At 35.0% G+C, this 11,357-nt stretch overlaps 1 protein-coding gene and 1 long non-coding RNA gene across 2 annotated transcripts; both read right to left on the bottom strand.

Annotated features, from left to right (window-relative positions):
• Positions 1-682: 682 nt before the first annotated feature.
• On the bottom strand, positions 683-2,828 carry LOC133795148 (probable polygalacturonase At1g80170). The gene is made up of 8 exons (XM_062232594.1): positions 2,757-2,828; positions 2,509-2,646; positions 2,246-2,413; positions 2,071-2,094; positions 1,709-1,916; positions 1,335-1,498; positions 1,040-1,156; positions 683-913 (listed from the first exon to the last, which is right to left on the bottom strand). The coding sequence occupies exons 1-8, from the start codon at positions 2,826-2,828 to the stop codon at positions 683-685; spliced, it is 1,122 nt and encodes a 373-aa protein (XP_062088578.1).
• A 1,072-nt stretch (positions 2,829-3,900) lies between these two features.
• Positions 3,901-11,357, bottom strand: LOC133793581 (uncharacterized). The gene is made up of 2 exons (XR_009874885.1): positions 10,931-11,357; positions 3,901-4,094 (listed from the first exon to the last, which is right to left on the bottom strand). It is a non-coding gene; the product is annotated as an uncharacterized LOC133793581 (long non-coding RNA).

Genomic DNA, 11,357 nt, shown 5'->3' with positions numbered 1-11,357 from the left:
CCAATCTTAATTTTTTTAGTTTTTTCATTTTTATTTTGCTAATTTAGTTAATGATATTTTTGTATTTATATATTTTTTTTCTTTAGTCTTCCATACATTGATAATTTTTTTTTCTAATTTAATGACTTGAAAAAAATTACTAAATTAAATAATTTAATTATTGGTTGTATAATATTATATATAAAAAAATTACATATATTTTATCCAAACAAATGTGTATTACATGTTATTACTACTTAGTATGACAAATATTCCTATTAAAGTTAATAGTATCATAAACAACAAGCATTGTTTAACAAAGACATAGCAAAATATATAGATATGAAGAAAAAAAGAGTTTATTATCATAATATATTTTTTTTACAAAAAAAATCAATGTTGATTGATAAAAATCGTGAATTACATCAGTCATAATACAAGGTAAGACATATTTTGCCAAATAAACTCATTATTAGTAGTAGTAAGTGCAAATTTAGTTAGTCGAATTCTCATAATATTTCATTAGATACATAAGTGCAGTTTTCAATAAAAATAAATGAGATTTCATTTTTCATTATTAAACAAAAAGGCTTTAATTTCTTTTCCTCTTTCAATTTGAACTAATACATCTTCAAAATGGTGGTGGTACATTATTGCATACGAAATATTAACAATGTGGCCAAACTACATAAATAAATATGGATCATCCGTGAAGACAAGAAGCGGGTTTCACATTTCCAGTGGTAGATCCATGAGCATTGTTGCAACTTGACTCGACACTTTTTAGTGATTTTGATGGTTTCAGTTGAATTTCTTTGAAACTAATATTAGTGCAAGGCACTGTTTTGCTACAATTCAAATTCATAGCCACTTCCGACGCTGATGTCCCGACTGCGCCGGCGTAACTCACGTCGTCTATATGAACCGCAGTGGGCTGCATGCAATGCAAACAACACATGACATGTACACATGGGTTAATTTACTCACCAAACCACCAATGAAATTTTATTTAATGCTCAAAAACTAAAATTAATAGTGTGATAATATAAAAAAAAATTACCAAATCTTGACAGCCTTTTGGATCGAAACAATAATGTTGGTCAATTATGATTGGATTCTGCACGTCATAGAAGGTTAGATTTCTAAACTCAACGTGTTGAACAATTCCTTTTCCAACCTGATGGGCAAATTCACAATATATATTTATGTATTATGGTTAGTACATAGATTATGGTTGATTAATAAAAAGAATTTATTATATAGCTGGTTTTGGTTTAATAAAAAAGTTATTAAATTTAGAAAAATATCATTATTAGAAAAATATCAAATTTTGTACGAGTCTCCAATATATATACCTGGTATGTTTTAATGCGGGCACCATTGGATGTGCCAAAGAATTTAACATGATGCACTTTAATGTTTGTTACATTGGCCACACTTCCATCTTTGCCCAAACTTCCAATGCTATGTATAATATCACAAGATTTATTATGCAAACTAAATAAATTAAAATGCAATCCTTAATTTTAATAATTGAAAATAAATTAAAAATAAAAAACACTAACCTTATGCCATGACCAGGGCCGCACAATACGTTAGCAACCATAATATGGGAAGACTGATCACCAATTGATACACAATCATCACCTGATTTAATTTAATTAATAAGTCCATATATATATTTGATTAATTAATTAAGTTGATTATATAAGAATGGGATGGGATATACCAGCTTTGATAACTGATTGGAGAATTGAGACATTAGTGGAGGCTTGAATATGAATGCCATCAGTGTTGGGACTGTCAGCCGGAGAATTTATGGACAAGAAGTGGAATTCAACACTATCACTATTCCACACAAGTATATGAGCCTGTGGACTGTTGACCAGGAATAAGTGTTGCATTCGAACTCTAGTACAATGTAGGAACATCACCATCTGCACCCACGTACACAAAATATTTCCTCATATATATACGTACATATATATATATATGTATAAATACAAAGTGTAATGTAGTGTACGGTGTAGAAAAAACTATTTTGCCAAACACTCATTCTTTTATAACATGCTTTTGTAAAGTGGTTAGTACCGTAGGCATCCTGCCGAAACAACCCTGTAAATTTAAACGAAAAATGAGATCAGGAACGGATATATAAGATAAGTAGTATTGATATGTGTACTCAAAATACACCCAAACATGTAATGTGGTATTACTTTTTTTTAAAAATAGTTCTACATTTATATAGAACAGAAGAGATAAATACCTGTAATTGAGGGTGGTCTCGACAAGAGGCATCCCACCAGGGTTTACCACGGCCATCAATAGTGGCGGTGCCATTTAGGGAGAGTCCATCAACCTCCACAAATGACATCAGATTCTCATTTGCCTTCCATTCATTAGGACCCTGTGGTGCTACAATCCCTCCATCTACCTGCAATTATAATATATATTATTTAATTAAAAATAATGAAAAAAAAAACACACACATTCATTTATATATATATATATGTAGGTGTATATATATACCTGAAAATAGAGATTAGGGGACTTGCAGGGGCCATTAAAGGTGAGGGGCTGGACCAGAAATGTATGGCCTGATGGAACCAACAAGGTGGAATAGTCTGTCACTGAATTGCATGTGGCATTCCATGCCTTTAAAAAAGCCTACATTATTTTTACAAACCAATTAAGCTAGTTAAAATACAACATATTTATTAAAAAAAAGTGATATGGAAGAAAACTCTTATCTAAACTTTATATATATATATGCATACCAAACTGTCGTCTGTAACGCCATCGCCAGCAGCTCCATAGTTCAAAATATTTGCTACACTTGAAGTTGCCATAGTGTAGTTTGGTATGGTGCAAACCAGGGTCACTATGTATATAATAGTAATACCAAATAGATCCTGTTCATAAGAAATTAAAGTGAAATGTGAATTACTTTCTATGAGAAATTTGTTCAGAGAAAACGTATAGAAAATATGTAGTAATTGCTGACCATGGTTTTTCCTTGCTGCAAGCACAATTAATGGCAGGTCAAAAGTAAAAAAGAAGAGCAATTTGAAATGTCAGAAAGAAAATTATGGATTAATGAATTGGAAATGGAGCATGAAAGTGGCTTTTTATATCAATTCAATTCTCTCTATTCCATTAATTATATCATATGGAAAGAGATTCTAAATTCAATATTTTTGGTAATTCCTCAAAACTAATAAGGTGAAAATGTGGTTTGTCACACATATTTCTTTCTTAATTATTTAATTTTAATTTATGATGAGGAAATCTCCTGGTCTTATCTTTTTTTTTTTGTCAAGCCTGGTGTTATCTTGTTTGCTACTAAGAGTATTATTTTAAAATGTTTCCATAATTACTGTATTGTTTACATTCCAAAAAAGAACACTGGATATGTATCCCCTTTACATTTTCCCTTTTTTATTAATTTCTTTTGTGTGGGGATACATTTTTCACCTTTTGATATGATTGCATTTATATACAATCCAATGGATTTGGCACAGGTTCACTTCACGCCATTTTCTTTCTCACCTTGACATTGTTTTGATAAGATTATATATATATATATTTTCCTTTACTCGGTTAATTGCATGTGTTATTAACTTAAAAAAAACATTTTTTATTTAATCTCACAAATAGACCAAGTTCCAAACCACCACATAAAAGTAGGGCTGCATATGGATTGGGTTCGCCGGGTTGAAGGCATTTTAATAAGCCAACCCAACTACATCGGCCTAAAAAATTATAACCCATTCAAAACATTTTTAATGTATAATCCAACCCAACTCATACATTATTGTAAGAATTGGATTGGGTTGAACATAATTTAATAACTTTCAAAATCAATAATTCATATAAAAAATTTAAGATGTTCAAAATAAAAAGAAAAAAAAAAATCATGTAGGTACTTAACTATCCAAAATATTAAAGTTATTTCTGTCATCCATACTACCAAATAGATAATCTTTCATATAACCAAGTAGGTGGTGATAGAAAAAAAAATAAACAAAATAGAATGCTTGAATCCATCAATCAAGCATGGTTGTAGTGGGTCTTGGTCTTCTCCTTGCTGCTGCCTTACCCTTAGTTTATATTGTCTACAATGCAAAACAAAACAAACAATTATAAACTAAAATTTACCACATTAAAAATAGTAACTCAATTAGCAATATTATACTAAAACTATAGTATTACTTATGCAAAGCACATACCAAATAAAATCAGTATATGTTAGAAACAAAGCCATGTTTAGAGAAGAAAAAGAAACACGTACAAGGAGTATTAGAAAGCATCACTAATTCCACAGCTTACTCAAGAAGAAAGGATAATAAGAACATATAGTTATTATAGATGCTTTAGCTTCCCAAGTTCATAAACCAAATGCCCTGACAAATTTGAATATCTTAAAACAACAACAAAAAATTTGAAAAAGAATTATAATTCCATATTCATTTTTTACTAATTTGAATTAATATATAAATATATATATATATATATTACAAAACTACTTTTAAAGAATTCAAAATGAGTTAATGTTCACAAAATAACACAATATACAAAGAAGTCTATTTTACGGCTACCAACAAGATGAAATGATAAAATAAAATATGGAGTAGCACACGACAATTACAGATGACAAGTAAATGAAACAAATGATAGCAAATGTAACAATTAATCCAAATTATTGAAACATGTAGAAAACAATGCTTATGAGGCGAGGCTCTGCATCATATTACATGATTATATATCAATATTATCAACACATTAGCAACAAACATGATATTCCACAATAGAAAAGTAAAATGGAACGAATTTACCGAACAAAATTTTCTGGCTGAGTCGCGGACAAAGTCGCTCTCTTTAAGACGTTTCGCGGCTCTGCCCTAAGTGTGCACGGCAGTCTATCAACCACGCCGTCCCCAGGATAAAATAGCCCTCTGTACGAATCCTCCCTGCACCGAGAGGATCGTTCTTGTACACTTTTTATAAAATTGCTCTCTGAGAAATTTCGTAGAAGAAAACTCTCTGTATTTTTTGTTAATTTTATTTCCAAAATGGTTCTATCTTATTTATACACAGAGAAATCCCCAAAACGGTCAAAAACGTTTTTTCTTAATAAATCAGAGGAGGATTAAGGATTAAACGGCTAAAAATGTTTATCATTAAGTAAAAAAAAATAAAACCGTTTTTGGTATTATTAAAATGAACGTTTTAAAATTAATTTAATTAATAAAATGATATAAACGTTTTTAAAAAATAAAACGTTAACACCACACCACCCACCAGCCAGCTCAGCTCGGACTGACTGACTGACTGACGGACGGCGGCGGCGGCGCGCGCGCGCGTGTGTGAGTCCTCACCCATTCGCACAAAACTGGGTACCCCTTGGGGCACACCCCAAGTCATTGCATTTGCAATATATATACACTCCAAGAAGAGTGTTCCAAATCCATGTGGGACTTTTCCCATATCACACACAAATGAATCAATTTTTAATAATTCATAACAAAAGGTTCCAACAATCCCCCACTTGAATTTTTAAAAATATTTTCTTGAGCAATTTCAGAATCTATAAGATTGTGCATAAACAAATGTATCTTTCGATTTGAACATTTGCGTAGTGAATACGATTTAGATTATAATAGAGTGACACGTAGTCTTGAACTCTATTTCTAACATCGTACCACGCACCAACCTTTCAAGGGTGTAATCAAAACAGCCCGTGCGTTAATGGCCATGCACGTCTATCCCAGTATAGTGAATGCTCTAGAAATTTTGCCCAAATTCCATAGGAAGCGGCCCCACTTCCACATTCACGTAGGTAAGTCTATCAAGAGTACTCCTGTAGCTCGGTACTCCACTCCACATAGAGTATAGATCTCATTAAGAGTTTCTATTAACTCATCCTCTCATCGCTTCAGGAATTCATGCTTCTATTTGCTTTAATGGAAATAGCATGATTCAACTCATATCACTTCACAACTTGTTATTACCCATTGAACCTAGTTCTTGGGATCTCCAGTCTTTAGGTTGGGTTACCATCATGAGTGATTCATCATTCTAAGGGCAATAGTCCCATTCCCTTCGATGTTTTAAGGACTTTCTCTCTAGCTAATCCTTTCGTCAAAGGATCTGCTAGGTTATCATCAGTGCGTACATGATCCACTCTAATAGCTCCTGTTGAGAGAAACTCTCTAACAGTACTATGCTTACGACGTATCTGTCGTCTCTTACCATTGTAATAACGGTTCTGAATTTTTGCAATAGTCGCGGTACTATCGCAGTGGATCAACACAGCTGGTATCGGTTTTTCCCATAAAGGGATCTCAGCTAGCAGGCTTCTCAGCCAACCTGCTTCTTCACTAGCTGTAGCTAGTGCTATCATTTCTGACTCCATGGTGGACTGTGCCAAAATAGTCTGTTTCTTTGATTTCCAAGAAACAGCTCCACCAGCTATACTAAAGATATAGCCACTTGTTGCTTTGGAGTCATCAGACAGAGAGTTCCAGTCTGCATCACTATAACCTTCGAGAACAGCTGGAAACTTCTGATAATGTAATCCAAGGTTCATGGTTCTCTTTAGGTATCTCATGACCCTTTCAATAGCATGCCAATGCTCTATACTAGGTCTGCTAGTAAACCTGCACAATAATCCCACGACATAGGCAATGTCGGGTCTCGTACAATCAGTGGCATATCGAAGACTGCCAATGATGCTCGCATAGTCAGATTGTCTTACACCGTCACCAGTGTTCTTAAATAACTTTACACTTGGATTATATGGTGTGCAAGCAGGTTTACAATCAAAGTAATTATATTTCTTTAGAATCTTCTCAATATAGTGAGATTGATCCAGAGAAATTCCCTTTTCGGACCTAGTAATCTTAATACCAAGGATTACATTCGCTTCTCCGAGGTCCTTCATATCAAAGTTAGCACACAACAGAGATTTCACAACATTAACAGCATGGATATTCGAACCAAATATGAGCGAGTCATCCACATATAGACATACAATAGTGCAAATGTCATTATCAGATTTATAATAAATGCATTTGTCACTTTCATTCACTTTAAATCCATGTGAGATAACTAAATTGTCAAATTTCTCATGCCATTGCTTAGGTGCCTGCTTAAGACCATACAGAGATTTATCTAACTTGCAAACCTTATGTTCCTGGCCATGGATCACAAACCCTTCCGGTTGATCCATATAGATCTCTTCTTCCAATTCACCATTCAAAAAAGCAGTCTTAACATCCATTTGGTGTACAACTAGATTGTGTATGGCAGCTAGGGAAATCAAAACTCTAATGGATGTTATTCTCGTAACAGGTGAAAAGGTGTCAAAGAAATCTATGTTTTTGCTCTGCCTAAAACCCTTGGCTACCAAACGAGCCTTGTATTTTTCAACAGTACCATCGGGTTTCAATTTCTTTTTCAAGATCCACTTACAACCTATAGGCTTACAACCAGGAGGTAAATCAACTAAGTGCCACGTTTTGTTAGACTCAAGAGACTCCATCTCATCATTTATTGCTTCTTGCCAAAGGTCAGCATCTAAAGAGCACAAGGCTTCTTGGAGGTTAGCAGGATCCTCCTCTAATGTATAGACACAGAAATCAGAACCATAATCTGTAGCAACTCTAGTTCTTTTACTTCTCCTAGGTTCTGATTCTCTATCCTCAATATGTTCATTATTCCTAATCACAGGAATGTTGCTAGTAGATGCGCCCCCACTATTTCTCAATTTAAAAGGGAATCTATGTTCATAAAAATCAGCATCATTTGATTCCACAATAACATGCGCATTTAGATCATAGAACCTATATGCTTTACTATTAACTGCATATCCGATAAATACATATTCATAGGCTCTACTTGCTAGTTTAATTCTCTTAGGATCAGGAATACGAACATAAGCCAGACAACCCCAAGTTCTAAAATAAGACAGGTTAGGTTGCCTATTTTTCAAGATCTCATAAGGTGAAACTTTACTTTTAGACTTAGGAACTCTATTCAGCACATAACAAACACTCAAAAGAATTTCACCCCACCAATGAGATGCAGCACCAGAATTCAATAAAATAGCCACAACAGATTCAGTAAAAGTTTGATTCTTCCTTTCAGCTTTACCGTTCATTTCAGGTGAATATGGTGCAGTGGTTTCGTGTACAATGCCATGAGAATTATAAAACTCAATAAACATGTTTGAATCATATTCAGTTCCTCTATCACTACGAAACCTTTTAATTTTCTTATTGAATTGATTCTCAATTTCAGTCATAAATAATTTGAACATGTCAAGCGCATCACTTTTATTTTTCATCAAGTACACATAAGTAAAGTCAGAGCAATCATCAATAAAAGTGATAAAATAACGTTTACCATTCCTAGTTAACGTTCCGTCAAGTTCACAAATATTTGAATGAATTAAATCTAGTGGCTCAGATTCTCTAGTAACAGATTTATGAGGAGTCTTAGTTATTTTTGCTTGACTACAAAAATCACATTTTTCAAAATCATTTTCTGACACTTTAAGAATCAGTCCTATGTTACTCATGTTCTTAATAATGCGCTTATTAACATGACAAAGTCTAGCATGCCAACCATTAAAATCACACAACATATAAGCAGAAGGAGAAACTTTATTGGATTCAACATTTAACTTAAACATACCATCAGTAGCATAACCCTTCCCAACAAAAATACCATTTTTAGTGATGGTGTACAAATCAGCCCCAATAGTTTGAGTAAACCCAACCTTATTAAGCAGAAAACCAGAAACCAGATTCTTTCTCATCTCAGGAGTATGCATTACATCTTTCAGTAATAAAGTCTTTCCTGAGGTAAACTTAAGCTCCACATTTCCCATCCCAGCAACAATAGTGGTGTGGGAATCTCCCAACAGCACTTTCTTATCATCAGCAGCAGTGTATGTTTTAAACATAGCACGGTCATAGCAGACATGGCGAGAAGCGCCAGTGTCTACCCACCACCCATCTGATCCACCAATAAGGTTGATCTCAGAAATCATAGCTATAAAAGCTTCTTCAGTCAAGTTAGCCTGCGGAGCAGTGCTTGGCTTGTTCCTACACTTACGTGCCATATGACCTGGCTTGTTACAAACGTAACAAAGGAATTGTCCAGAGTCATTCTGTTTAGGTGGGGGCTGCTGCCTTCCATGTTGGTTCCTGTTATGGTTCCAATTCTGATTGTTGTTTCAAGGATTGTGCTGGTTGTTGCGGTTGGAATTTGAATTCGCGTTGCGGTTGGAATTTGAATTCGAGTTGCGGTTCTGATTCTTAAAGGTTTTGCCATTTGGCTTCAGAACCGCAGGTGTGGGCTTCTTAGGGATGTTGTTAGAGACAACAAGCACCTCTTCTTTCTGGTCTTGTTTCCTTGCTTCCTCCTCGATTCGAAGGCGGGTGATCAAACTTTCTAAGGAAAATTCCTTAGTCTTATGCCTGAGAACATTTTTAAAGTCCTTCCAGGAAGGAGGTAATTTGTCAATTAAAACAGCAACTTGAAACTGTTCATCAAGGGCCATACCTTCCGAGATAATCTCATGAGCAATTTTCTGAATTTCGTGAGATTGGGCCTCCACAGATTTGTCATCAACCATCTGATACTTCAGGTAGCGACTAACAGTGTATTTTTTAGTCCCCGCCTCCTCTGTATCGTATTTCTTTTGCAGCGCCTCCCAAATCTCCTTTGCTGACTTGTCTGAGTTATAATAGTCATATAGATCATCAGATAAACCGTTAAGAATAAAATTCTTACATAGGAAATCGTTTTCCACCCATGAGTCCAAGTCCTTCTGTTGCTTCTCACGTTCAGTCTGATTGTCCTTGTCGGTCGAGGCTTCAGGGACAACCGGCTTCAGAGCAGTGAGCACAAACGCCACCTTCTTCATGGTCAGATAAAAAAGCATCTTCTGTTTCCAACGCTTAAAGTGCAAACCCTCAAAGCGAAATGGTTTGCTAATATCAACAGAGGTAGAACCAGAAAATTCATCGGTCGCAGCCATAGCAGAACACAACGTCTTAAAATTGATATTCCACAATAGAAAAGTAAAATGGAACGAATTTACCGAACAAAATTTTCTGGCTGAGTCGCGGACAAAGTCGCTCTCTTTAAGACGTTTCGCGGCTCTGCCCTAAGTGTGCACGACAGTCTATCAACCACGCCGTCCCCAGGATAAAACAGCCCTCTGTACGAATCCTCCCTGCACCGAGAGGATCGTTCTTGTACACCCTTTATAAAATTGCTCTCTGAGAAATTTCGTAGAAGAAAACTCTCTGTATTTTTTGTTAATTTTATTTCCAAAATGGTTCTATCTTATTTATACACAGAGAAATCCCCAAAACGGTCAAAAATGTTTTTTCTTAATAAATCAGAGGAGGATTAAGGATTAAACGGCTAAAAACGTTTATCATTAAGTAAAAAAAAATAAAACCGTTTTTGGTATTATTAAAATGAACGTTTTAAAAATTAATTTAATTAATAAAATGATATAAACGTTTAGATACCTTTGTTTAAAAAATAAAACGTTAACACCACCCACCCGCCAGCTCAGCTCGGTCGGACGGACGGCGGCGGCGGCGCGCGTGGTGGTCAAGTGTGTGAGTCCTCACCCATTCGCACAAAACTGGGTACCCCTTGGGGCACACCCCAAGTCATTGCATTTGCAATATATATACACTCCAAGAAGAGTGTTCCAAATCCATGTGGGACTTTTCCCATATCACACACAAATGAATCAATTTTTAATAATTCATAACAAAAGGTTCCAACAAAACATATATTAGGTACTTCACTCAAAATCAACAACACAACACTACTAACACTAACAATCCCTAAATCAGATCTGAGTTGGAAAGAAAAAAAACAAGTGTCGAATAAAAAAAATCAGAGTTTGATTTAAAAGAACCATATCGTAGTCAAGAGATCATCTTTAGCTTTAGATCCCCAGTCCTGACCTAAACTTTAGCCCCACTACAAATACAACCATTCACAGAAATTAAATTTCACATCTGTGATTGTTCATGGAGTAATTAAGATTTCAAAGCCTACAAGCATCACAGTGAGAGGTTATAAAAATACCTTTGGTCGCTTCGTCTTCAAATGCAACATCTATGGGGGTTCTTCATCTTTAGAGGCGACATCTGTTGGGTGGATATGTGCTGATCGTGGGTGGGGTGATTCTATCGTGCCATTGAGAGAGAGAAAGAGAGAGTTTATGGTACTATGAAGTTGTCGTTGAGCTGAAGAGAGATAGGAAGAGGGAAGGGGAGAGGTTGGTTCTTAATTGCTCCGTGAGAGAGGCAATGGTTGCTAGGTTTTCTTTGGTTTACGGT

Source organism: Humulus lupulus, chromosome 8 (genome assembly GCF_963169125.1).
Source record: "Humulus lupulus chromosome 8, drHumLupu1.1, whole genome shotgun sequence".
In the NCBI taxonomy this organism is placed as follows: Eukaryota; Viridiplantae; Streptophyta; class Magnoliopsida; order Rosales; family Cannabaceae; genus Humulus; species Humulus lupulus.
This window is presented reverse-complemented; position numbering and strand designations above follow the sequence as displayed.

Coding starts and splice junctions, on each gene's coding strand:
- LOC133795148 (XM_062232594.1), bottom strand. CDS start 2,828: ATGGCAACTTCAAGTGTAGCAAATATTTTGAACTATGGAGCTGCTGGC. Junction 2,095..2,245: donor GAGACCACCCTCAATTACAG/GTATTTATCTCT, acceptor TTAAATTTACAG/GGTTGTTTCGGCAGGATGCC. Junction 1,157..1,334: donor CCCGCATTAAAACATACCAG/GTATATATATTG, acceptor TTTGCCCATCAG/GTTGGAAAAGGAATTGTTCA.